At 45.1% G+C, this 26,163-nt stretch overlaps 8 protein-coding genes, 1 long non-coding RNA gene and 1 other non-coding gene across 11 annotated transcripts; 3 read left to right on the forward strand and 7 right to left on the reverse strand.

Moving 5' to 3' along the window:
• The first annotated feature begins 3,928 nt into the window (after positions 1-3,928).
• Positions 3,929-4,002, forward strand: TRNAI-AAU. The gene has a single exon. It is a non-coding gene; the product is annotated as a tRNA-Ile (tRNA).
• A 164-nt stretch (positions 4,003-4,166) lies between these two features.
• Positions 4,167-5,246, reverse strand: LOC112348742. The gene is made up of 2 exons (XR_002993156.1): positions 4,568-5,246; positions 4,167-4,508 (listed from the first exon to the last, which is right to left on the reverse strand). It is a non-coding gene; the product is annotated as an uncharacterized LOC112348742 (long non-coding RNA).
• On the forward strand, positions 4,633-7,154 carry LOC9650002 (laccase-13). The gene is made up of 6 exons (XM_002976838.2): positions 4,633-4,865; positions 4,973-5,124; positions 5,193-5,437; positions 5,499-5,627; positions 5,759-6,694; positions 6,745-7,154. Exons 1-6 carry the CDS (start codon positions 4,755-4,757, stop codon positions 6,870-6,872), a joined length of 1,701 nt encoding a protein of 566 aa, XP_002976884.1. The 5' UTR covers positions 4,633-4,754; the 3' UTR covers positions 6,873-7,154.
• A 102-nt stretch (positions 7,155-7,256) lies between these two features.
• On the reverse strand, positions 7,257-8,922 carry LOC9650003 (ubiquinol oxidase 2, mitochondrial). Its single transcript, XM_024681832.1, has 6 exons — positions 8,889-8,922; positions 8,386-8,832; positions 8,191-8,325; positions 7,572-8,060; positions 7,443-7,512; positions 7,257-7,394 (listed from the first exon to the last, which is right to left on the reverse strand). Exons 2-6 carry the CDS (start codon positions 8,830-8,832, stop codon positions 7,369-7,371), a joined length of 1,167 nt encoding a protein of 388 aa, XP_024537600.1. The 5' UTR covers positions 8,889-8,922; the 3' UTR covers positions 7,257-7,368.
• A 1,214-nt stretch (positions 8,923-10,136) lies between these two features.
• On the reverse strand, positions 10,137-11,188 carry LOC112348721 (pentatricopeptide repeat-containing protein At2g35030, mitochondrial-like). Its single transcript, XM_024681772.1, has 2 exons — positions 11,024-11,188; positions 10,137-10,832 (listed from the first exon to the last, which is right to left on the reverse strand). The coding sequence occupies exons 1-2, from the start codon at positions 11,186-11,188 to the stop codon at positions 10,137-10,139; spliced, it is 861 nt and encodes a 286-aa protein (XP_024537540.1).
• Positions 11,189-15,589: 4,401 nt separating this feature from the next.
• On the reverse strand, positions 15,590-16,477 carry LOC9638526 (tyrosyl-DNA phosphodiesterase 1). Its single transcript, XM_024681773.1, has 4 exons — positions 16,186-16,477; positions 16,067-16,137; positions 15,774-16,013; positions 15,590-15,704 (listed from the first exon to the last, which is right to left on the reverse strand). The coding sequence occupies exons 1-4, from the start codon at positions 16,475-16,477 to the stop codon at positions 15,681-15,683; spliced, it is 627 nt and encodes a 208-aa protein (XP_024537541.1). The 3' UTR covers positions 15,590-15,680.
• Positions 16,478-18,272: 1,795 nt separating this feature from the next.
• On the reverse strand, positions 18,273-21,354 carry LOC9650005. 2 transcript variants are annotated; one of them, XM_024681952.1, is made up of 8 exons: positions 21,239-21,354; positions 20,304-20,925; positions 19,947-20,233; positions 19,368-19,886; positions 19,191-19,310; positions 18,932-19,132; positions 18,672-18,866; positions 18,273-18,615 (listed from the first exon to the last, which is right to left on the reverse strand). In XM_024681952.1, the coding sequence occupies exons 2-8, from the start codon at positions 20,566-20,568 to the stop codon at positions 18,499-18,501; spliced, it is 1,704 nt and encodes a 567-aa protein (XP_024537720.1). In that variant the 5' UTR covers positions 20,569-20,925; positions 21,239-21,354; the 3' UTR covers positions 18,273-18,498. The 2 variants fall into 2 exon arrangements, with proteins under 2 accessions (XP_024537720.1, XP_024537721.1); XM_024681953.1 differs by lacking the exon at positions 21,239-21,354 and having other exon boundaries at positions 20,304-21,220.
• Positions 21,355-21,509: 155 nt separating this feature from the next.
• LOC9638528 (uncharacterized zinc finger CCHC domain-containing protein At4g19190) lies at positions 21,510-23,919 on the reverse strand. The gene is made up of 8 exons (XM_024681788.1): positions 23,720-23,919; positions 23,606-23,668; positions 23,386-23,525; positions 23,233-23,328; positions 22,985-23,180; positions 22,811-22,928; positions 21,970-22,758; positions 21,510-21,849 (listed from the first exon to the last, which is right to left on the reverse strand). Exons 1-7 carry the CDS (start codon positions 23,897-23,899, stop codon positions 22,223-22,225), a joined length of 1,329 nt encoding a protein of 442 aa, XP_024537556.1. The 5' UTR covers positions 23,900-23,919; the 3' UTR covers positions 21,510-21,849; positions 21,970-22,222.
• A 33-nt stretch (positions 23,920-23,952) lies between these two features.
• On the forward strand, positions 23,953-24,842 carry LOC9638529 (ylmG homolog protein 2, chloroplastic). The gene is made up of 3 exons (XM_002976841.2): positions 23,953-24,189; positions 24,279-24,484; positions 24,550-24,842. The coding sequence occupies exons 1-3, from the start codon at positions 23,977-23,979 to the stop codon at positions 24,776-24,778; spliced, it is 648 nt and encodes a 215-aa protein (XP_002976887.2). The 5' UTR covers positions 23,953-23,976; the 3' UTR covers positions 24,779-24,842.
• Positions 24,183-26,134, reverse strand: LOC112348728 (5'-adenylylsulfate reductase-like 3). Its single transcript, XM_024681789.1, has 4 exons — positions 25,802-26,134; positions 25,578-25,750; positions 25,363-25,487; positions 24,183-25,309 (listed from the first exon to the last, which is right to left on the reverse strand). Exons 1-4 carry the CDS (start codon positions 26,003-26,005, stop codon positions 24,924-24,926), a joined length of 888 nt encoding a protein of 295 aa, XP_024537557.1. The 5' UTR covers positions 26,006-26,134; the 3' UTR covers positions 24,183-24,923.
• Positions 26,135-26,163: the final 29 nt, after the last annotated feature.

The raw sequence follows: 26,163 nt of genomic DNA on the forward strand, positions 1-26,163 counted from the left end.
AATTTTAATAAGAGATGAAAGATAAGGTTTTACTCCAATATTAAGGTCTCAATGTTAAATAATCTTTTCTTTTATGAAAAAAACTATAATTATTAGAAAATTCAAATATGATATATAAATAAACTTAATAATACTAAACAATCAATTGATGATGAATCACATTTCTTTAGATTATAGTTTACTATATTGTGTGGCTATTGTACTAAAGTTATCTCAATCATTATTATTGCTTATTATGTTTTTTTTATGTATTAAAAAGTACTTATGCTGTGGTGCTGCTCATGCACCGTGAGCAAGCAAAGCAGCCATAGAACCCTACGAGTGCATAGTGTAACACCTGTCACCACGCCCTCTTCTCTTCCCGGCCACACATGCATCCTGCCCATTGGCCACCATAACATTGAACCAATATTCTAGTTAACCATGGCCACCAACCTTGGCCAGGTCTGGGGTGGCCTCCCTTTTCTGAGAACCATTGCTTCCCAAAGGTGCCTTGGGCCTGGGATCGGACGGCTGTGGGGGTCTGAGCCCTTCATTCTTATTACTATAGATACATAATATATTAATGTAAAAAAAGTGTTAAAATATATGATATTATAAAATTCTTAAACTAAATCTAAGTCAGCCAACAATTAAACATAATTATATTCAAAGATGACTGTATTAATAAGTAACATAAGATTATTAATAAAATTAATTGTAATTTACAAAACAAAACACATATAGCTCTTCAAATTTTCTATTTTATATTATGGAATACATAGTTTTCTATAATAACATTGTATGTGTAAATTAAATAATATAAAATTAATAAAATACTCTTTTCTCATATGCAATTTAAAATATCATATAAATTTTAGGAATAATTTTTTTTTTCAAAATTTTAAAATTCTAAATAATTTTACTCTAAATTCATCATTTGAAGCTTAATTTCTTGAGTAAATGTAATTAAAATTCCATTTAATTTGATTATTCCTCTTAATTGTAATCTTGTATAGAACTTTAACCTTATTAAATTTTAAAAGTTTAGAAAACGAACTTCCTGCCCTGGACCTGGAGCTCGAATATCTAGAGCTTTCTGCCCTAGAGTTGGAGCCTTTAACTGTATAGCTGCAATATTTTTAATATATATACATCATTATCCACTACATATAATTATCTATTTTATTAACATATAATAATTTAGTCATATAGAGGTTAAATGATAAAAGTTTAAACTCTTATTTTAGAATGGTTATTTTGATTATGTGTCATGATTCTATCATAAAGAATTGATAATTTGTATATGATATCACATTTACATTAATAATAAAGTTACTCTAGAGTTAGTTTATAATCAATTTTTAATTATATAAACTTCCAATTATTTATGTTAATTATGTGAAGGCAGAAGTAAAAACAACATGTATGGATAAGCTAACATTATTATTCTTAGTGTTATTGAACTATTATCTACATTTCTTTATAATATTTAAAATTAGTGAAAAACAATATATTATTTATTTTGTAATTTATTTTTTGTATATTTTTATTATCTTAGTGTGGTCAGTAGTGTTTCAATAGCATTATTAAGATTTCTATAAAAATAGTTGTACCATTTATAGTTGGAGACAGATATCCCAATAATAGGGTTTAAAATTAAAGCAAAGGTTGAATATTTGATAACATTATATTCTTATATTCTTGATTGATATATTAATAGAACTATAATAATAATTATTTCTTATAAAAACATAAATATAATTTTATATATTATATTTCTATTTTAACATTTTCTTTTGTAATTTATTAGGAAATAAATATAATACAAGACAAGTCACTACTTCTATCATACAAATAATTTGAATTGTGTATATAAATTAAATATAAAATATTAGGTATGTAACTTTTCTTGTGCCTCATGACATTTTTCACAAAAATATTAAATTTATTTTAAAAAATCTACAAAAATATTAGTTAAAATTTTAGAGATTACATGTAAACCATATAATACAGGAATAATTAGTGAAACTTTTTTAAAAATTATAAAACATAATTATGTGATTTCCTTAAGGAAACTATTTGTTATTTTAATAAAATTTAATTATATATGTGTAATGAAATCTTTCAAAGACATTGAAGTTTTTTTATTCAAGTAATTTTTAATCTTAATAAAAGTTTAAAATTTAATCATAATAAAATATATTACATATACTTTTAAAATGTTTTAATTTAAAAAATGTTAAAGTTATTAATTATAAATTCAAGAAAAAAATCTTAAATGACACTATTTATCCCATAGTTTCTAGATGATGGTTCGAAATTATTTAATTAAATTATTGAAATGTTTTGACATATAATCCTTGTCTATTCAGTTGAGTTTATCTTCTGCTTGCAATAATTATAATCTAACTCTAACTAGCTCACACAATCCTTATGATTTTAGAACATGGGAGCATACATCACAAACTTCCAGTCTAAAGCTTCAAACCCCCAGTGGATCATTGAAACTTTTAATTCGGTGAGAGATAAAATAACTGGTATGTATACGTGATCATCCTTGCATGATATTTGAAAGCAAGACTTAATAATCGTCGTCGCTGCTGCTGTATGAGTATCTGTTGGAATGTTCCGACCGTGAGTAATTGCTGGATGGTTTTAGTGATGAGGTTGTGGATGCTAACCACCAGGGAACTGGCACATCAACCTCCGCCACTGGCAGTAAAACGCCCGACTTGGTATTGGGAACACTCCGTCTGTTAAGATCCCAGGTACTCTCCCCTTGTCCTCGCAGTTCCAGGAACAGCACCATGGTCGCGTGAGAAGAAGCTACTTCTCTGCAGTATTCGACGCTCACTTCGGGAGTTTTTCCGACCCAAAACTTCTGGGTGGAGCCGCAGAGCGTCGCGTCCAGTCCATTTTTCTCGATGGATTGTAAGTTTTTGGATGGAGTTCCGTGAAAGACGTATTCGAGAGACTTTAGCTCCGAAGTATCGGCCTGCCTGAGAGCACAGAACATCTCCACTGTGACATGGTTGTTAAGAAGAATTGCTTGTATGGCTAGATTTGTATAGAGCCTTACTGATAAGTTCTTTGTTGGTCGTGGCAGCCTCTTTAATGAGTGCTCGGACGAACTTGCAGTAGATTTCCGGCTTGTTGGCAAGGAGCTTGTTGGCTCGAACGTTTTTGATCTTTGGGTGCTTGTCCATGATCACCTTCTTGAGGAAACTCTCCTTGTTCATGAGCTGGAGGAGCTCCTCAACTGCATGCCCGATCGCTTGGTCCTCGGAAGTCTGGAAAGAAAAAAGAAGATCAGGAAGTAAGAGAATTCGAAGTATACAATCGCATCGCTTCCAATTATCTTGATCTTCCGGCGATAGCCACTTCGCAGATTGACTTGCTCCATGTGATCCAGATCAATCTCGTATCTCCTTCCACTGGGATACTTTTTCGAAGTGATTCTTCCAAGGGAAATTCTTGATGCATACTTGGAGGCCTGGGATTCAGCAAAGCCATGCAAATCACTCAATACTTTCTCGCAGTCCTATCAAACCTTGCGCTTCATGCGAGCACCACGAATGACATGCTCGATGCTTGGGCGGTATCTCACCCAGCAGTCATCCTCCCTCCAGTAAACTCCAGCCTTGGTTGGATCCGCGCACTCCTTGGTGATACACATTCTTTTGCTAGAGGTCTAAAATAGCGATCACACACATTATATTAGAAGTAACTAAATTTATAACAATTATAAACCATTGAGTTAAAAATATTGTTTACATAAATTAGAGAAAATTTGGTTTAGTTAATGTCAAAACAGAAGTTTACGCCAAGGTCATAGGTTCGAAACCTGTATGGGCTACATTTTTGACCTACACTTTTTTCGTTCATTTCAAAACCTTATTACAGAAACTTTGGTTTAGTTAATGTTAAAACAGAAGTTTGCATGTAAGGCCTATTAGCTCAGTTGGTCAGAGCGTGGTGCTAATAACGCCAAGGTCGCAGGTTCGAAACCTGCATGGGCCACATTTTTGACTTCTATTGTGCTTGATCAAAATCCAAAACCTTGAACCTTTGGTTTAGTTAATGTTAAAACAAAGATGAATAAACGCCAAGGTCGCAGGCGCATACATTTTTTACTTAATATTCAAATTGTTTACGATTAAACGGTTTAATTAGCTAAGGTCGTAGGTTCAAATCCTGCATGGGCCAGGTTTTTATTGGCTTGTATTTTTCTACTTTTCTTTTTTGTTCTTCCGTGTTCTTCATGGTCGATAGAAGACAGGACCACGCCACTCAACTAACAAACGCGAAGAGTCAAGGCCCCGTGAGTGACACTGCCTGGTAAAATTCGAAGGGAAAAAAATAAACCTTTGTTGTCTTTCCAGTGTGCTCTCTCGCTGCTCCAGATTCGCAATGGACGCTGCTGCCACGGAAGTGTATACGCACCGATCTAGCAATTGACATAACGCTCCGGAACGTGCCACAGCAGGTAGCGAAAGCCTCCACAACGTTGACAGAAGAACCACCACCTAAGATGAAAGGAAAAGTTAGACATAAAAAATTTGCTGCGGGAAGAATCACGCCTCACCCTTAGGAGGAACTAGATGTAAAATCCGCTGGAGTTACTGGGACCAGGACTGTCACTCCCCTGTATGCACATAAATTGAACTTCATAGCCGGAAGTGCCGTGCACGAGGGAGGGCGCATAAAGTTTGATCGTCCCCATTGTCTCCATAGTTTGTCTCGTCTCTGGTAGCAGCAGCAGGGAGGAGGCAATGCAGATCCACACCCGCATTCTCGTCGTAGCAATTGGCTTGCTCGTTGCAGCCGGTGTTTCAAGCGCCGCCGACTCTACTACTTCCACAACTCGTGTCTACAACTTCACTGTAAGGGAGCTTGTTCTTTAGCGAAAGGGAATACCTCTTTGCTTGCCTGCTTTTGTTTGTTGCTCCAGCAGTAGTGACACTGTCTTGCTGCTGCTGCTGCTGCTCAGATCCGGTCGACAAACGTGAGGCGACTTTGCAACTCGAAGTCTCTTGTCGCTGTGAACGGAAGGTACCCCGGTCCGGTCATCTTTGCAAACCAAGGTGACCGTCTTCTCATCAATGTTACCAACAATGGACCGTATAACATCACGATGCACTGGTGAGCTTCTTCCCCGCGTAGAAATCCTGTTCTCTCGTCGTGAACTTAAGTCGCTGGATTTCTCACAGGCACGGCATCCGGCAGCTCTTCTCCTGCTGGGCCGATGGACCTGCCTATGTCACCCAGTGCCCGATCCAACCTGGGGGATCATACCTCTACAACTACACCATTGTCAGGCAGAGCGGAACTCTCTTCTATCATGCTCACGAGACTTGGCTGCGAGCGACTGTCCACGGAGCCATGGTCGTCTTTCCAACTTCTGGAGAGCCTTATCCCTTTGTCTTCCCCAAGGAAGAGCACATCATAATTCTGGGTACAACGAAGAAGCAGCATTGTTCCTGGAACTGACTGACTTTCCGATTTCTTTCTCGCAGGCGAATGGTGGAATGCTAATGTCGAGGACGTCGAGACCCAAGCGCTGCTAACCGGCGGAGGCCCTGCTCTTTCGGATGCTTACACCATCAATGGATTGCCCGGCCCTCTCTACAACTGTTCCGCTAATGGTGAGTTCCACTTGCTGCTGCTCCCCTTAAACGCCAGAACTCGTACTCTAGCTTTCTTTTCCAGCCACTTTAAAGCTCTTCTCTTCCTTTCCGCTGAGATTCTCTGCCTGCTGCTATTGCTGCTGCTACAGACGTGTACAAGCTCCGGGTCCAACCAAACAAAGTCTACCTTCTTCGGATCATCAACGCAGCACTTAATATTGAGCTCTTCTTCTCGGTCGCTAACCATAACATCACGGTGGTGGAGACGGACGGAGACTACACCAAGCCTTATAGCACCACTTCCATCATGATAACTCCTGGCCAGACGACGAACGTTCTTCTCACCACTGATCAGCCTGTTGGACGCTACTACATGGGTGCCAGTCCCTACATGTCGGCGATGAACGTTCCTTTTCGCATGACTCCCACACTGGCAATCCTCGAGTACGCTGGCTCCAATGCTTCCTCTACACCGGTGATGCCAAACTTCCCACAAAGTAACGACACTGCGTTCGTGACAACGTTTTCCACCAGCCTGCGAAGCCTTGCCAACGCTCAGCACCCGGAGCCCGTTCCACAGACGATAACTTCCAACTTTTTCCTCACGGTCGGACTCGGGGCGAAACCGTGCGACGCCAACTTTGGCTGCCAGGGACCGAATGGAAGCAAGTTCACGGCTTCCGTGAGTAACATATCGTTTGTTCTTCCATCTGTCTCCGTGCTCCAGGCCTATTTCTTCAACATTTCCAACGTCTTCTCCCCGGACTTCCCAGCCCAGCCTCTGAACGTGTTCGACTACACCGGAAATCCTCCAAGTAATATCACCCCGCTCCGAGGAACCAGAGCTGCTGTCATCCCTTTCAATGCCAGCGTCCAGATGGTGCTCCAGGACACCAGTATACTTGGGGTTGAGAACCACCCGATCCATCTCCATGGATTTAGCTTCTACATTGTTGGCCAAGGATTTGGAAACTTCAATAACTCCGCAGCGGCAGCTTTCAATCTCGTGGACCCTCCTCGAAGAAACACAGTTGCTGTACCCGTTGGTGGCTGGGCTGCTATAAGATTCTGGGCCGATAATCCAGGTAGCCTGTTCAATCCTGCTAAATTCATCCTGTCGTTTCTGCTTCTGCAGGAGTCTGGTATATGCATTGCCATCTGGAAATCCACACGTCATGGGGACTAGCAACCACTTTCATCGTCCAGAATGGACCCGGTAACCAGACGCTTCCACCACCTCCTCCCGATCTACCACAATGTTAGACAAGAAAAATTCGTTTGTGTTTACCTTAATTGTTTTAGAGCTCGTGCATAAGCTGAAGTCCCATTGAATGTGTCGGATACTGCTCGGAGGACCTACCCGTCATAAAGGAGCCAGAGCTTCCAGCCGATCCAGCCGATCTACCAAGATTTTAGACAAGAAAATTTGGTTTGTGTTTACCTGATTGTTTTAAAGCTCGTGTCCTGAAGCACTATTGAGTGTGTCGGATACTGCTCGGAGGACCAACCTGTAATAAAAGAGTCAGAGCCACATAGACAAAGACATCAACATCTCCATTGGTATCAAATCGCCTTCCAGCTATGAAACGTACCTCCCCGAAAAACTTAGAAAAAGCGTGTCGGACGAGTTGGTAAGAGATTGTCTGAAAAGCGGAACAAACATCAATTTTTAAAAGGAAATTTGTCTGTGGAAGGCCATCTATATTTCTGGAAACACAAAATAACATGAGCGAATCATTGTTGAGCGGCTGAATGATCTCTACGTAGTCGACGCGTGACTCCTCGCTGTGAAAGGGACACTTATTAAGACAGAATGATTTGATAAAAGCTCACCAAAGCTAGTTGTCATGGTGACCATATCTGCAGGAGCCTCTTTGAGAGTATGCCCTTGCATATAAACATCCTGAAAGTAGAACACCGAAAACAAAACTCATGCGAAGATTGTAGAAGACTGAGACTTACAGCAGCGAAGTGATTTATTTCGCGATGGTGTATTTCATCTGCCCGAATGACCATGACAACGTCCCGTAGTGTCGCATCAATTGGCAACCTCCAGTAATCGATAGCAAGGTCCGGCGCAGAAGCGTTTGGGACCTTTCCGTCGTCTATGTCATTGATGAGTTGTGTATACGACTGGATTGTCTCCTCTCTGATGTACCCCGCCATCCGATGAGCAAACCGAGGAGAAACGACGTAAAGCAGGAAATACGCGTTCATAAACATCCCTTGAGCAGTAAAAACCAAGGCCCGTTCCTGCCACGATGGTTTGGACAGCTCCATGAACGTCATCAGGTGCATTCGTTCGTTTTCTGCTTCTTCCATAAGAGCCTTGATCCACCCTCCACTGTGCTCTACTCGCCTCAGAGACTTACAATGCAAAACCATCCCCCCAACCATTCCGGGAACACCAGAGATGGTTTCTAGCATTGCGGCTCGACATATGTAACGTTGCTGCAATAACGAGAGAGAGCAAAAGCGAGCGTGAGAAACGTAAAGAAGAAAAACGAGAAAGCCAAAACTCACGTTACTGCTTTAGATGTCAAACTTATATGAAACTTTAGAAATGGTTGTGCAGCATCACCCGAAAGAGCAAGTCGGTGGGAGATCTTAGAGCCATCACGGCCAGCCTCGCAAACTGGTCGGAGAAATTCTCTGGGTTCCTGTGCTTGTTTACGTCGATACTCGCCTCAGCCTCAATTATCCGGTTCTCCGATGGCTGAAAAGCTCTCCAAGTTAGAACCATCAATGATCGGACTCAAAAAACATACGAACTTACCCGGAAGGAATTCCAAATCTTCGACCCAACATCGTTCGGCTTGCCGAAACACACGCCCCAGTAACCGGGAGAAATCCCAGCATCACAAACTTGCTCGGCAGGAGAAGATGTTTCCAGTGCAGGAGGAACCACATTGTCCTCTATCGGAGGAGGAGCTTCCATTTTATCTTCCAGAGGTTCTTGCACCATAGCAGCGGCAGAGCTGCTGTTCTTGATGTGTGTGGAAGTCAGCAGGTTCTTCATGGCAGCGGCGTGCTGCTGCTTCATCGACGACGAGAGCCCGATCAAAAAGTACTGCTTCTCCTTGGACGGCGGCGACATACACCCGTGCTTGATCGGCTTGGAAACGCAGTGCCCCAGCTCGAATGCGTTGCGGATCAAAGGCGTGTTGCTCACTGGCTGCCTGGCTAGCTGCCGCAGAGAGTTGAGAAATCTGCCCCCTCTCATCTTCAGGCGCTCGGCGAAGATCAGTACTCCCAGACGATCTGGCAAGAATCACTCACCAGCAGCCGAGCGGCATCGCCAGCCCCATCGCGGCCTCGCTCGCCATAGCCTGCCCTATTGTCTGTTTAGCTCACCGTTACGCGGGAAAAGCACACGCGGCACAAAAAGATTGGTATACGTGGCAGCTATTTAATTCTTAAAATTTAAGAGAATATTCGTTAGGGTTTATTGGCGACCCACTGGCGCGAGCGAAAGAGGTAATCTCTGATTGATCGGGGCGCGAGTGTGTAGAGGATGAATTTTGGATGAAATGCAGAGGATTTTGGAGGATCGAGGCCTCAAGCTGCGATTTCCAAAGCCCAGTAAAGAGAAATGCCAGTGGCTGGAGGAAGCATTAGAGGCAGCACGGATTCTAGAGCTCAACGAGGTAAGAGTTCGTCATTGCTCTATCGAAGATTTGCTGTTTTCTTTTGTTTTTCTTCTTTGCTCTCAGACAGAATGTTATTTTCTGGAAGACGATGAAAGCGGCATGATCAGTGCTCGAAACGAAATGGCGTCGTTCGATCTTTGCTGGTTTCCAGCACGGATTCCGAGCTCGAGAAAATGGTTTTGAAAAGGCTGGATGAATTTAAAGCAATGTAGGCAACTTTGCCGCTCCGTGCGAGAGGAACGCAGAGAAATCTTTGTCTGAATGGGCAAAGGATAGAGGAGTCAAAAGCAACATTGACATAGCTGGTGCGTCTTGGTATTTTTTTCTGCGACGATCTTAAAAGCTTTGTGACAAAACAGATTTTGAAGGATATGGTAGAGGAGGGGCTGCAGCGTGCGATTTAAAAGCTGGAGATCTCGTCCTTGACATTCCCAGCGAGATAATTATCTCTGAAACTGTCACGCTGGAGTGTGGTGAGTCGGATTTCTGTTCGACTCTTTGACGTCGTGATTTGAGAAGGGAAAAGTACTGGCGAGCAGTAGATAGTTGTTGAAGTTTTCTGGGAGGGGATTGTTCGTTTTCACGGGATTCCTCAGGACATTGTTTGGTCTATTTTCTCCACTGATCGTTCAAGATTCTGATCTACAAGAGCATCTTCACGCCATACAGGAACTCCATACTCTTGTTTGCAAGCATCTCCATGCTGCCCAGGATTCCATGAAGGTTTTTGCGGACCAGCACAGAACTTTTCGAGCCTTTGTTGGGGACTGGATTTTGTACGGTTTCGGTTCGGTGGCCAATAATACTCTAGGGCACACATATTTAGGGGCCAATAAACCCTAACGAATATTCACAGACCTCTTCCTCTTCCTACAGCCTACAGTCTCAATGGAGGACAGATCATTAAACCATCCAGCAGGGATTGTTGAGACTGGTGTACGGCAACTTCGTGGTCGCCAACTCCACTCTGGGCGTAGCCGGCCATCATCGCGTTCCGGGAAACAAGATTTCGCTCTGGCATGGCATCCAACAGCGCCCTGGCGCGGTCCAGATCCCCGCCCTGTGCGATCGCCACGGCAATCGTGGTGAAGGAGATCACGTCGGGCTGCGGCATTCGATCGAAGACCTCTACAGCGGCGATCAAACCCCCGCTCGCTGTGTAGGCCTGGATCATCGCGTTCCAGGAGACGCAGTTCTTCTCTGGGATGCGATCCAAGAGATTCTTGGCCGAGGAGAGATCGCCGCTCTCGGCCGGCGCAATGGCCATGGCGTTCCAGGAAATGAGGCTCCACGTCGGCATTCGCCAAAATACCGCCACTGCCGCCCCGATTCGATCGTTCCTGGCATAGCCAGAGATCATCGACGTCCAGGAGCTACAATCCCGCCCAGGCGTCTTGGCCGTGAAAAGCGACGCTGCGGCATCCACATCCCCTTCCTGACAGCTCGCCTGGATCATCGCGTTCCAAGCCACAGCGCTCCTCTCCGGCATCGCCTGGATCCCTCCTCGATCTTGCCCCGCGCGACGTGACCCGTGACGATCAGCGTCCAGGAGATGAGATCCGTGAGCGGCATTCTGTCAAAGACATCTCTGGCCCGGCGTACGCTTGGATCAGGAGACAACGTTCTTGCCCGGGGTGCGATTAAACAAAACCGTAGCCTCGTCCAGGAATCCATGGCTAATGCAGGACACGAGGCTCTTCCTGGGAATGGAATCAAAGAGATTTCTGGCTAACAAGATGCCCTGATCGGGCATATGCTGCAAACATGAGATTCCACGGCACGGTATCGCTGCTGGGCATCTTCCGAAAGAGGTCCCAGGCATCTTCCAGCCGGCCCAGGGTGATGTTCCAGGAAAAGAGATTCCTGTGCCAGCGCCGCCGAGGGCGCCATACATCTGGACAGCGACGAAGGTCTTGCGGATCCAGCCATTGCTGGAGACGTGGGTGTGGAGACTTCGCCAATGTGGCGGCATCCACGGAGGAGGGACGCGGGCTTTCAATATACCGGGATTGGGCATATCCCTGGCATCTCTATGGCTTCAAAACTCGAGGCTCTACCTTGGAAGTATCAGCTGTCGTTGCGCGTCGATTCCACCATTCTGATCGCCTTGCCAGAACGCACTGATCACTGTGGCCAGAACCGCGAGTTTGAATTGTTTGCCGATGAAGATCCTTGCCATTGCGAGTCAGTCCCGATCATGCTGCTGCTGGCACTGCTGCAGGGGTCTTTGCTCGATCGGCGCTCTCGGCTCCATGACGCTGAAGCATCCCGGGAGCAAGGAGCTCACCCTCACCTCCTCGCTGCCGGTGAGCATCGCCACAACTTTGGACATTGCTGGACGCTGTGATGCTGTCGCTTGGGTGCTTATAACTTGTTCGTCGTCGGCATTGTCGGCTCTCTTGTCCAGGAGTTCTAGTAGCTTATCGCTATGGTACTGATAATTGACGCGAGTTAAAGAGCAAACACTTCGTAAATCTTTATACGTACGTGATCGAGAAGATGGGTCATGTCTTCACTCGTGGTGTCCAGATTGGTTCTTCCGCTCACGATTTCTAGTACCAGAACTCCAAAGCTGTAGACATCTGCAGGCAGGCATCCCCTGAAAGAAGAAAGAAAAATCAGAGATGATCAGATCAAGCAATTTTGAGCTCTCACATTGTTCCTGCCACCCTCGTACTGATGATCTTCGAAGAGCCTTGCCAAACCAAAGTCCGCTATCTTTGCCACCAGAGCTTGATCCAAAAGTACATTGGTAGCTTTGATGTCTCGATGTCTCAAGTTGGTTTGGAAATTCCTGTTACAAAGAAGCGTTAGCAAAGCCCGAATCAGAAAAACTGCTTACTTGAACTTTTCCTTGAGCTTGAGCTTCCATGTAAGGTTGCTGCCATCCCAGCATTGTTATAAAGGTGAGACGTCGAAACGCAGCATCCTGGAGGAAGAGAGAGCGATCACAAATCAAACGTTTGGAAACGTTTTGACAAGTTCTACCTTTAAGTTTGGAATGAAATCTCCGGAGCCTCTTCCCAGGAACCGAAAGCAGCAAAACTTGAGCAAGTTTCGTGCTTCGTTTTGCACAGAAACAGGAGCATATCTTTCGAGAATTTTCTCTCATCCTCCTGCCTGTCACTCCATTCAATCTTTGGTTTTTCGCGGAGAAAGAGAGAAAAAACCGTCATAGAAATCTCACAGATCGAACTAGAGCACTTACCGCGCATAGATCGCAGCACTAGAAAGCTCGCCTCTAGGCGTCTTACCGTCCACCATTTGCTCCATAACACTAAACGCAAGCCAGGAACTCATCCTGATCGACGAGACACATCCCTGTTCTTCGCTAGGTAGAAAGTGAATACTTACCTCCAGCCGTTGGAAAAATCATATAAATTAGCATTATTGACCTAATCACTTCAGCTGAAAATCTCAAGCCGTTGGTGATTTATTCTGCGAAGAGAGGAAGGAAGAAATGTTGGAGGTGATCCTTAGTTCTGTATACGACATGGTTGCCGGAAAGAAAATGCCGGACAAACAACAACAACAAAACCTCTCTTTTATTCTACTTCTGACTATGAAAACACAAGGATCATGACTCTTGATTTATTTCCTGTCAAAAGGAAAATCAAAAGACACATTTCATTTGAGCTAAAAGCACTTACCAGGCCTTTAACTTAATGAGCACCTTCTCCATGTTCGGATCAATCATAAACTTCACACCACATTCATGTGTATTTGTGATGCCATCGTACTGCAGCAAGGAAATAAAAAACTGACAAAGAAACAAACAAATGAAACAGACAAACCTGCAGAATCTGACATTCGTATGCCTGCTTTCCTTTTGGGAATAGCATGTTCATCTCAAACACCCACTCCCCACTCTCCTGAGTCATCTCTTTCTGCAAAGATATCCATTGCTGAGCCAAGGTACTGGGCCTGAAACAAGTAACTTTGTCTCCGCCTAAAATTGATCTTTCACTTGAACAGTAACATTTGTAAAGAAGGAAAAATCTTAGTAAGATTTGCAGAGAAAACTGAATAAATAACAACACTCACTGTGCTGATCAGTCTTAACCAAAAGATTTGTTTTCACCGAAAGAGGAGGGCGAGCTGGGGGTGACCTGAAGAAAATAAAAAATGAAAATGAACAAAATGAAAATGCCACAACTTACAAAATTGGGTCCTCCAACATGATATGCATATTGAAAATGATCAGACCGGAAGATGCTTTTAGAAAAGCATCATTGTTTACTTCACCTCTTTCAATGAAGCCCTTTACAATGTTTTTGCTCTCATTTGCTTATCAATTGCAAAAATAATCAATCTAAAATTTGAAACACAAAAAAAATAAAAAATGTACTCAGATCAAGCTCACTCAAGATGTGATGCAATTCAGCATATCTCCTTGACTTCAGATGAGGCAGCACAAGTGGTTTAGCTCTAAGTTGATCAATGCTTATCTAAAAAAAAAATAAAAAATAAAAAATGAATCAGAATGAGAATGTTAACTTGCTTCTCCCAACTTTATTAATAGGCCCATCTCACCCAGCTTGAGAAAGGGTTCAAATTTGCCCTTTCTTTTGGCATTTTGTTGGGCAATATCAAACTTGAGATATATATCACATAGTTTTTGAGAAAGATTGTTTTTGTTGTTTTTCAAGCTTTTAAATGGGCGTAAAAGTAACACAATTTTATCCTCCTTAGTGGTATTTTCCAATCTAAAAATATGTGAGCATTAATAAAACATAAAGTTTTTAGATGAAAACTAATTAATTGCCAAGGGAAATCTTGAACTTTTTATCCAAGCAATTGACCATAGTCTCAATACAATAGATTAAACACTAAAAATCAATAAAAGGCTTTAAGCTAAAAAAACAGTATCAAAAACAAAAGGAAAAATATACCTTTCTAGGCTGTCTAGCTTTCTCATAGTCTTGTCCCATTAAGATGAGAAATTTTTAATTCTTGATAGCATCAACTTATATTGCAAATGTCATCGTTTTCCGTCATATAGATCTTGGTAAGCACCTCGCCAAACACTTTCTACCTTTCACCATACTAGAATATTTAGATTTTATCTAAAGAATATTTTAGGATTTCACAGGCTTTAGATAATCCCCTAAAAGCATCATCCAAATTCTGTCTAAGGAATATTCTAAGATTTTAGGAGCTTTAGATAATCCCCTAAAAGGATCAATTTAGGGCAGTGTGCAAAGAGGGTTTAGTGAGGTGTTTACCAAGATCCATGCAACTAAAAGCAATAGTGCTTGTGGTAAGTAAATATATTTCCTTCCAACTAATGGCTTTTTTAATCAGGAGGTGAGTAATGGGTTTAAGGCTTAATATATTACATTTGAGTTATACCCCTGAATGAACATGAAGAAGGAAGACAAAAAAATATATTTTATCTCCTTGGATGAAGTGGCTGCAGATAAAATGTAATCCCTAATCAAATTAATGTACAAATCAATGCTACTAAGAATTGAAGATTTTTTATCTTAATAGAAGAAAGTGATAAAAAAGTTGAATAACCTAGAAAGGTATGTGTTTTTTTGTTGATTTTCCTTTTGTTTTTTATGTTGTTTTCTTAGTCTGAAGCTTTTTGTTAATTCTCAATGTTTAATTTATTATATCGAAACTGCAAAATTTATGGTTAATTGTCTGGACAGAAAGCTCAAAATCTTTCTCAGCAATCGATTAGTTTTCACTTCAGAAATCCATATTCTGTTAGTACTCACATATTTTCAAATTAGAAAATATCACTGAAGATAAAAAAACAAGTGGAAAACATGTGAGTTCTAACAAAATGTAGATTTTTTATATAAAAATTAACTGATTGCCAAAGAAAATCTTAAGTTTTTTGTTTAGATAATCAACCATGAATTTTGCAATTTCAATACAATAGATTAAGCACTAAGAATTAACAAAAAGCTTCAGGCTAAGAAAATAATATAAAAAACAAGAGGAAAAACAACAAAAAACACATACCTTTCTAGGCTGTTCAACTTTATTAAAGAAATCTTTAATTCCCAATAACATTAGCTTATACACCAACTTTCACTAAAGTATAGCTTAAATGTAGCCCTAAACCCATTACTCACCTCCTGAACAAGAAAGCCACAAGAAAGCAGTTAACTGGAAGGAAATATATTTGTATACCACAAGCACATCACCTTCAATTGCATGGATCTTAATAAGTGCCTCACCAAACTCTCTCCACACCAGGCTAAAAAGGATTATCTAAAGCCTGTGAAATGGAGCTTCATATGACCCCACTTATTCAGCTGAGGGCCACTATGATAGCCAGGTACAGATGCTACCAGCCGTACCTGGTAGAGCTCGGCATGTCAATTTCATTCATTTGAAAGTGCAAAATCATTACATACTGCAGCATTGCTGAAATAAAAGTTTCGGAAGTGGCCTACGTTGATCTTCATCTTTCCATGGTGTTGGACATCTACAGTACATCCCAACCACTGTAAAAAACTGATCTTGCTCCCAAACAGTTACAGGAAACTTGGTGTACCTCAAGAGCCGTCAAATAGTCCACCAGATCGTTTTCAAAGTCTGATGCGCCCGTCTTACTTTTGAAAGGAAAATCTTGCATCCACAGGCCTTGATTCTTGTTATTCCAATCGATATTGATGAGATTTGCAGTGTGCACAACAACCTGGACACCAGTTGGATAGACAAGTAGGGAATGGGGTGTTCCATATGCGATCCATAATCTCGGCTTGAAGAGGAGCCGGTTACTTGGCTTCACAGACTACAAGAAAAAAAAGGCATTAGACTAAAGGCAATAGATAGAACAGCGTGAACCTGCAATTGTGAAACGTTGCTCTCTCCGTGAATCATCACCACTTGCAGGATCGTCCTCAAAAGCGGGCAAGCTGCGAATAAAAATTATTTGGAAGAAAAAAAACATTCAGTAGCTTTACCGGAGAGCAGCCACTCGATGTCCACCATATAGTTTGAGAGGATCGCAAACAAAAGAATCCTTATACGTAAGAACACCAAAGCACGAATCACCTTTATCACATCACAAATTCGCACGCACCCAGCGTTTGCCCAGTCGAGCAAGCCTTGAACACGCAGTAGCTGGAAACCACAAGGCATCGTCGCGCTGTGAAGCATTCTCGATCTCTCAGGCGCCAGCTCGTGTGTTCTTAGAGCCAGAGCAATCTCCACAGCCGCAGGAGCTTTGCGATCTTCTGCTGGTGTGAATCTCATCAGTCCCAAAACTCCACGTTTCGGCAATCCAACGAAACCTGTAGCGTGTGGCCATACAAACGAACATACCTCGGTATCATCCTCGGCTGAGCTCACAAGTTGCTTGTTTCATGAACGAAGGTAGAAAAAAAGAGATAGATACCTGCTGCTGCAAAGCTCGGGCAAATGCTTCATCGTCCTCAATTTGCCTCTTTCGCTTGTTGGAAGCAAGCACATTGTCACTGTGGGATGCTACTGCCTTCCCTTTAAGAGAAGAACACAGCATAAACTTGAAGAAACGATCTCCTGGGAGCATTTTGACAATGTCGCCAGTGGAGATTTGGACTGCGAGCTCAGGATAATCTTCGCACTGGAGCCAGATTTGATGCAGATTGAGCTCGACCCTGTCTGGCATGCCATTGATCGATCGGGAAAAGAACGAGACAAACAAAATGCCACTGAAATCTCCAATGCCGACGAAGAAACCTCAACAACAAAACAAAATCGGTGCTCCTTCCGGCCCTCGCTGCAACCGACGGATCCTCCTCTCCATTCGCACGCAGCGGAAGCAGCAATCCGATTTGAGCCTGGCAGGCAGAGTGTAAACAATCAAAACCGCCAGAAAGAACCAAGAACCCTAAGACCCGATGTAGCATCCTGGCCGTCCACAGGGTTCTTCCGGCTCTTCAAAGAATGTGGTGCCCTGGTCGAGCATGGTAGCTGCTTACGTGCAAAACACAAGAAGCATTCATGTGTTTAGGACTATGCCACTAAGGACTGATGCCTAACGAGGTGACTCTCAGCATTGTTTTAAGCCTGTGTAGCCAAAGTATGCCAGGGAGAACTTCATACTTTGTGACTGGAGATTTTGGAGGAGGCGCGAATGGATCAGACAGCCACCCGGACGTTTATCCAGAGAGCCTGTACACCTGGGAAAACTTTTTATGGGCTTCTGAGTTGTGGTACGTGAAAGTTAGCTTTCCGGATGGTAAAACCAGAACGTGTTACTGAACCATTCGGTATGGCTCGCTCCTCACTAGACTCACTTGTGCTCGCAGACCACCCCACACATTACTCGCTACAGCAAAATCGATGCTGTTACGAACAGCTTAAAAGTTTATTCACTCCGCTCCTGCAAGGCCGGGATGCAGTGCTTCATCAGCTATGGAGCGCTTCCGAACATCGACTTGCTGTGTTTCTACGGTTTCGTTCTTGAGAACAATCCATTCGACACAATTCCTGTCGGTAAGACGACTCTTGTTCCTTTTCTTTCGCTGTTCTTATCAAAATCTGGTACAGAGCTCGAGGTGCCCGAGTCTCCCGCGAAAGTAGCACTCATGGAACGCTACAACTTGGTGTCTCACATCTCGTTCGAGCTCCGTGGCTTTCGAAGAGCGCATTTGCGAAGGCCGGGCTCCACTGGCAGCACTTCGCATTGCACTTATGGAAGAGAGCGAGGCCCAAGAGTTTACTGGAAATCCCAGGCATGAAGAGGTACTGCTCTCCCGGCTTAGCAAAAGCTGCGCTCACTTTGTTACTTCACAGGTTAGTCTAGAGAACGAAAGCATGGTCGTCGAAACAATGATCTCAACGCTCGAATCCTTGTCCGGCACAGAAGAAGACGAGCAAGAACGTTGTTGTTTTCGACTTGTTTCATTCCAAATCTTTCAGCTCGTCTTGGGACGTTTTACTGGCAACTAAGTTCAAACTCTCCCAGGCAAAAATTTTCAAGAGGCTTCACGAGCATATTCGTTAAGCCAACTAAGATCACACCAGCATCGAATTTCCTCAAGGTAACTCAAGGTAGAAGCCAAACTTCTGACAACAAAGATAAAAGCTTTATATTTACAAAACCTCTTTCTTTGCCAGGAAGGCCTTCACTCCCTTCTTGAGATTGAAAGCTCTTTCTCTACGGCTCTCTCTCCCCGTTTTTCTCTACGATGGCTGATAGTAGTGTGTGCGTCTAGTGTACAGATCCTCGAGGCTTCATTCCTAGCGGAGCGTGTTCTTTATGTACACTTGCTGGAGTTTCTGGCGATGGGCTAGAGTGGATCCTTGGCGTCAAAAATACTAAGTATGAATGGGAGCATGGCTGCGAGCAATGCCCCGGGGCACTCCTCGGGTGGAAGATGGCCGCAGCCTGGTATAGTAATGAATTTCTGCAATGAAAACCACCACGTAAGAACTTGGAACGAAAAGGATGCAAAGAACTCACGGATTGAGGGAGCTTTGTAGCAAGCGACTGCGCAGCCTTTAACGGAACCAGCATGTCGTGCAAGCCTGCCACCAAAAGCGCTGGCAAATCTTCGACTGTTTGAAGCAACTCGGCGGCAGCTCTCGCGGTGCAGGCAACGGACGATCGTGTTACTTCTGCGAGTGCTTGATCCCAGCCTTCGACACGTAAAGGTGCCTGTTCAGCAAGAGAGAGAGAGAGTTAGAGACTTTCAAGAGTGGTGGGCTTTGCTTTGCACGGACCTTGTAAAGCTCGAGAACGTCCGCGGTAAGCTTAGACGCGTCATGCCACGCACGTCGATTGGTGACATGTCCGATCTCCGAGCGCAGCAGTGGTCTCAGCATTTGACGCCCAAGAGACGTGTGAAGAAGGATTCGTGTAAACGACGGTACAACCTCTCTGGAAAGGCTGACACCAACGAGCACAACTCCTTTAACAGCAACCTGGACAGCTCAAGCTCAGTGCCATCGTCTTAAATCGGGAAAAGAGAAAAAAACCAACCTTGTTCGTCTTGGACGCCTTGGCAGCTGCCATGAGAGCGAGAAGTCCTCCATCGTCGTGGCCAACAAGCACAACGGAACGGAGCAGGAGTCTGTCACAAAACGAGAACAGCAAGTCCACCTGTTTGGGAGAGAGTCAACACATAACATAAAATAGAAGCGAGTAAAGCGAAGTTACCTGGGACTTGAGTTCGTAAGGATTTGGGATACGTTTCTGCTGCCATTCACTCCTGCTCGGCCGCGAAGTCAACCCCCATCCTGGTCTATCAAATGCAACGACAGTGGAACGCGTTTGTCTGGCGAGCGGGTTCATCACATGTCTCCACGAGAAAACACCTCCGCCGAAACCGTGGATCAAGATCACTCCATTCTTTCCATTGCCACTTTCGGCAGAGCCGCCACCAAGTATGTTGTCGCAGCCGCTTAAAACTTGCTCAACCGGATACCTTCCGGTTGAGCCGACGTCCTTCGGTGAAGTGTCATGCTCTCGGGGTCCCCTGCGTTGATAGTTGCCATGTCCTTCGACCAGCTTGTAATGAACAAGGACGTTGTTGCAATCCATAAAGAGGCTGTCCGCATCGGCTAATGAGCTTGCTGGTAAATCACTTCCGCGTCTTTTGTGATACTTCCCGTCCAGTAGCTGAGACATCTTTGAAAGCTTCTTCAGGGACTTGAGATGCTTCTTGTCTACAGTAGCCTGTAGCAAATAACGAAGTTCCGAGGTCAAAGACTATGCTTTACGACCGTGCAAACTTACAGCTTCCTCGTCTTCCCATCGAAACAGCAACTTGCGACTTGCTTGATACCGCGCTCGGTGTGCCATAATAATATGAGCAAGACCAAATGCCATCGAGGACAAGAATAAAAAAGGCAAGGCCCATGAATTCCGCATGTGCTGCACTTCCTCGAGCACGGTTGGAGGCACCCCAAAACTAAACAAAGCAGCTTTTGCTGTTAAGAAGATGGCCGTAGATACACCGCAAATAACCGTGATTCCAAAATACGGCCTGTAGGAGCTCGGGCTGCTGCACAGGCTGTACGCACCTGAAGAGCAACATATCTTCAGATTGTATCCAAAAAGATAGAATAAAAAAAAAAGAGGAAGAACACTTACAAATTATGATGACCGATCGGATGAGCGACAAGAGAGGGATATCAATCACCGAAGATCGAAAGCTGTAAGCCCTCCACTCCGACAGGGAGAATAAGCACGATGAGCAGCCGAGCATGGCGGAGAGCAGCAGCACAGTGATATCCGTGACTGAAACGAAAAGCGGCCCGGAAGAAACCATCAACGATCCCAGCATCGCCAGCATAAAAAACAGTGTCACGACTACTCTCCTGCCGCTTTCCATCATACTACCCCGTCCTGAACCCATCCTGCTCTATACTTTTCCTCCTGCCTGGGTTCTCCGCCGTCTACACTACAGACCCTCTTGTAGTCTCTGAAGAACCAGAGCCGAATTTATCGTCCACTGCTTCCAGTGCATCATTGCGGGCACTTGAGATCCATGATACTGAGTACTACCACTCATAACTTTGCAGCGCCAGATATCATTCCCACCCAAAGTCAATCACCTTATCGCGATGATCAACAGAAAAGCCGCCTCTACAAGTCCCTGTCTTCCATAAAATTCTCGCTTCAGACCTGTCCGGAGCTCTCACTGCCCAGGGAATTGTGTGAAAGCTCCCCCTTTCCAGTCAGTGAATCAATTGTCAATCATAAATTCGGGTCCCTGTACAACACCACACTCCAGTATGTGAGTGAGAGAGATAGCATAGAAGAGAGGAAAAGGGGGGAGCTCCCTCCCCAGCTCAGGCTCAAGCACACGAAATAAATTCGCTTCACATCAAACCATTCTCCCAAGAAACACACCGCAGGACTAATCAATCAGTCGATTCCTTCCTCACGCAGGCAGGGATTCGATTTGAGAGGAGAAAGGAAAGGATATTTCGGGCCAAGAACGAGCGAACAAGGGATTCATCCTAGCTCAGCTACAACACCACGGCGATCCAGGCAGTCAATCACGCCAGGGAAGAAAGATCTACCTTGCAAGAATCGCAGCGCTCGAAAATTCTCCGCGGATCGCTAGCGCCTCTATCGCCGCGGGGCTGCTGTGAGAGCGCACGAAGCTCCGGTTCTCCCTCTCACCTAGGGCTTAGCTAGGAGGACACATGGCCATACACATGCCCATGGGGCGTTACGTGGCAGCACCTTGGCCGTCGGTTCGAGGGTCTGCGTGTGGAATCTGGACCATTCCAACGACCACGTTGGCGTGGACTAGCCGTTGCGCCGGCGCCGGTTTAGTATGAACACACAGACAAAGAATCTTCAAATAAATTCAACGTTTTGATGCGCGACGTAAAAACCTTCTTTTTACTCCCGCGCGAGAAGCTTTGAACAGCGCCGGGAGTTTCCTCTCAAGTTTTAAGTTCCTCTTAGAAACTTCTTCTAGATTTCCTGATCAATCCAAAAACGCTAAGATCATCTTACGCGCATTGAAAGCGTGGAGAGATTTCCTGTGACCCCACGAGACTTACCTCACGATTCTTCTTTCGAAAGGGAGAGCTCGATCACACTATTGATCACATCTTCTTACGCGCTCTCTCCTCAAGCTCTTTGCTACTTCGTTTTCGGTCGTATAGTGCTCGCGTCCCACCTGCGAGAAAAAGAAAGCGAAGAAAAGCTGAGACAAAGTCAAACTGTTTGGTGAAAGTTCGAGACAAGCTCTAGCTTTGCGAAAGCGAGAAACAAAAAAAAACGAGTAAAAATTACTCACCTTCTGTTTGGATAAGCCAGGAAAATCTCGTCCTGTGCTGGCCACTGTGTTTGGCTTTCATGCACATCTTTGCGGCAAGTGGCACCAAGCGTACCGCAGAGCTTGTCATCGTCGTCATGGATCTCAATCCTTCTCCTCCACCTCAAAAAGCGCCATTTTTCCTGTTTCCTTCCTTTCTTTTGTTCCCTGCTTTGAGATGATAAAACGCGTGTGCCTTCGCGTGGCACAGCCGCGAAGCTCCAAAACCCCGGCTCTACCGACGGTGGTGCCTGCTGTGCCTTTGGCTTGTGTCGGCGGCCTCGTCATCCTTCCTCGAACCCCTTCCACCATTGTGCTTGTCGACAGGAGGCTCGCTTCTTCGGCTCTTAATGACCACGGCGTCGTTATGATCGTTTCTCGAATCATAGCTTCCACCACCATGATCCCTTCCTGCATCCTTCCTGTCCCTGTGCCTGTCTTTCTCTGCGTCTCTATTCCTACTGTTCGAGTTTCGGTGGTGTCTTTTCCCATGCTTTGAATCCGAGTCGCTTGAGTCGTCCAATCGTCTGCTGTGCTTCTTTTCATCTCTATCGGGTTTTTCTTCCTCGTCCGTAGCTCCACCCTCCCTCCCGTCTTTTCTATGCCCGTGTTTTCTTGTGGGTTCCATATCTTCCGAGTCGCTACTTGAATCGTCGGTTCTCATCTTTTTTCTCTTATGCCTCTTCTCCTTCCTGTGCCGTTTTTTGTCCCTTTTTAAACGGTCACGTGAAAACGATGCAAGTGCGTCGGCCAATCCCTCTCCCAGAAAACCTGCGAAAAAATAAAACATTACTACACTAGAAAACAACGTAGCGAAAACTACCTCCATATTCGTCATAAACATCATCTTCCGCGATTATCTGTTGATTCGGATCGTCGGGCTTAAAGCCGCCACGGGGAGGACTCATGCCTCCAAGTTGCTGTTTCAGCTCCCATTTATTCTGCAGCATGACATTGTCAGAAGACGATAAGAACACGCCACACAAGACACACTTACGTTTTCAGTCTGTCCAACCATCGCATTCAAAGGATCATCTCGCCTCAGCCGTGCTTGCTCGCTTGGCATAATAGTATCTTTCATGGTGCACTCTCGGTCGCCACTTTGGTGGCCAAAACTTCCACATCGAGCACATTTCACATTTCGGATCTCCACTCCAAATGGCTTTGCACGAGCAATAGTTCCAGTATCGAGCCTGCTTGCACGACAGAGACCTGAGTATCATCTCTCGTAGCTCTAAAACTTACCTGGGAGCATTCTTCAAGGCAGGAAACTCTTCCTCAGTTGGCACAGGTCTCCCGTATATATCCAACACCCTGGCTTTTTTCTTTTCCGGCTGTGGCCTGGAAAGAAAGAACAGATGCTAAGCACCACATCTAGAGCAAAGATTATATACATACCTGGTGTACTCCTCAGATGGAACAGGATCATCATCACCAAGTTTTTTCCTCTCATCGGCAATCTCTGCTGCTCTGGCACTCTCAGCATTGTAACCAGGTGGTCGCAAATACATGAAGCTCAAAGCTTTCATAGCTTCGGCCTGGAAGAAAAAAATTCGTAGTCAGCCAAAATGATTCTAAGGTCGTTCGTGGAACTAGTAAAATAAAATTAAAGCCATACCTTCTCTTGTTCTTTCTTGGATAGCATCGCAGTTTGCCGATAAAACTCTTGCTCTTGTGCAAACTGTGGAGAAGAAAGGATCAATAATCAAGCCAGCCAAATTCCCAAACTCACCTCTCGCGCAACATCCTCGTTCCGGCGCTCCCGCTGCAAATGTGTCTGCTCCGCGATCCATTTGCGCCGCTGGTTGGGATACGAGAGCGGATGCCAGGGCTTCTGATTGAGATAGGAATGGCTCCACGCCGTGCCCGCCTTGTTCTTCAACTCCGCCTCTTGGACTGGCGCCTTCTTCATCGCAAACAGTACCCTAAAATCTAGGGTTCGTGAGCTACACTCCTAAGGGGTTTTAAAGAAAATTTTAAGTTTCGGCTATGGCGAACAATGGCGGAGGAACTCCTCCGGCGCCAATGCTCCTTCTCGCGCTCCCCAATCCACACGCGCTGCTCGACAATCCTCTCGCCAGGGCCGCGGCATCCCGCATTGAAGAGCTCCAGGGTAGAATCAAGGAGGCCTTTTCACAGGCGCTAGCTTCGCTTCCTCCACAACTACGTAATCTCTTCCCGGATCGATTGACAGCTTCCCAGGTATGAATCCTTCCATTCCTTTCAATGCGAGTAGATTGAGAGTCGAGAATCCTTCCTCCCGGAAAAAAAAAAAAACTTCCAATCCTCAGATATCCAGGCGAGCAATTCTCTCGAATCGTAGCAGCCCACTTCGTTGCCAGAACTTTGCCGCGATAATTCCCGGGGACTCTCTCGCCGAGCTCGTCGTCACCAGAGGCATCACGAATTTCTTCAGCCTCTACAACACTCTTCTCATCGTCCGGATTATCTGTACTTGGTTTCCAGACGCTCCGCGAGCCATCGTCAATCCAATCAGGTCCGATTTTTTCTTGTCCTCGCACCACCATGAGCTGACACCATTTTCATCCTTTCTCGCCGCAGCACTGTCACTGATCCTTACTTGAATCTCTTCCGGGGACTGATACCACCACTGGGAGGAACGCTTGATTTTTCTCCAATCCTGGCTTTCCTTCTTCTCGATGCATTCGGTAATGCCGCTACTGCGCTGCCTGCCGAGTTACCCAAGCCGGAAGCTGGAATTTCTGCTGCTGCTTCTTCTCGGCGGAACTGGAGACAGAGAAAGTTTCTTCCCAGGAATAGCTCACCATAGCTCGAGCTCTCATTTTGTGGAATCCATCTCATAATGTGGAGCAGCATTCCCAAAATCAATTGTTCACTCTTGTCGTGCCTACGTAGCAAACTGGATGATGCCATGAAAAATCTTCACCTGAGAAAATCCATCCTGGAACGAACACCTACATGATTCTACCGCCAAGATCTTCCGCTGGGCCGATTCTTCTCGTGCTGCTCTCGGCAATGGCCAGCGACGACGATGGAGAAGTGATCTGGTGAGACCATCCTGGGACGGACAATCGCCGCCTGTGCTTGAAGCCTCTTTCTGCAGCTCCTTGGTTGTCGTTGACTCCCCTGGGCTTCATCATCCTGTAAAGGTGGCACCTTTCCCAGAAATTCTTCACCCTGTTCACTGCCACCGGCAAAACCAGCAGCAAGATCCTGAGAATGAGAAACCACGACGCCAGCACCAAGTAACTATCGTTTTGAAGCCTCTCTGACAGAGCGGGCTCACTGGAAGTACTGTTTTCTGCGCCAAAAGCCTTCACCAACTTGGACGGTGGCATGTCTGCAAAAAGCCAAGAGTAACTCTGTAGAAGAAGAAAAAGCACGGAAAAGTACCTGTGATATTGGCATAGAACATCGTCAGATCCTCCAAAGTTCTCGGGCCCGAGTAACGAAACCTGGACGATCCACTGTGCAAGCATAGCACTGGGAAACTATAGACTCCATACTTTGACAACACTCTGCAACAGTGTTCGCAAGAGTGAATTTAGCAGCCCACCGACAGCCCCACTAAAAAATACAAAAGGAAAAGTCGTGTTTGAAGAACATACCCTGGCCTGATGGAAGACTCCTCCACTGCCACATGGAAGATCGTCGGGAACATCATCGAGAGTGTCTCAAACATTGGCTTGAGCTGCTTGGAGAACTGGCACCACGTCGCGTAGTAGAGAACAGCAGTGAAAGTTTCGTTGCTCAATGCCTGCTCCAAGGCTCCCTCGCCAAGCTGAACCACGCGATTTAAGCCTCTAGAGACGAAAATCACGCAATGCCATACCTCGATGACCCTGGAAGGCGATGTCGACCAGATCCTGGGGACAGCGTTGCGAGTGATTTTGGGGCAGGAATCCCGGAGAGGCAGCAGCAACTCCTCCAGCGATGGCACGGGGCATACAGGAGCTGCTACCGCCGCTGCTACCACCGCTGCCGCGGAGGCCGCAATAGCGAGCGCGAAGAGCAGCAGCCGGAAGCTCGTCCGCATCCTGGAAACCCCGCCGGAGAAAATCTATCTCAAAACCGGCAGCTCGAGACGAGAAGAATCAATTTCTAGAGATGGAGCGCCTAGAAGAGGAGAAATCGGGGCCAGGCGCATCGAATTGCGGGCACCATCGCGCGTGAAACCCTAACAGGGGAAAATAT

This window comes from Selaginella moellendorffii, unplaced genomic scaffold (assembly GCF_000143415.4).
Source record: "Selaginella moellendorffii unplaced genomic scaffold, v1.0 SELMOscaffold_32, whole genome shotgun sequence".
NCBI classification, from domain to species: domain Eukaryota; kingdom Viridiplantae; phylum Streptophyta; class Lycopodiopsida; order Selaginellales; family Selaginellaceae; genus Selaginella; species Selaginella moellendorffii.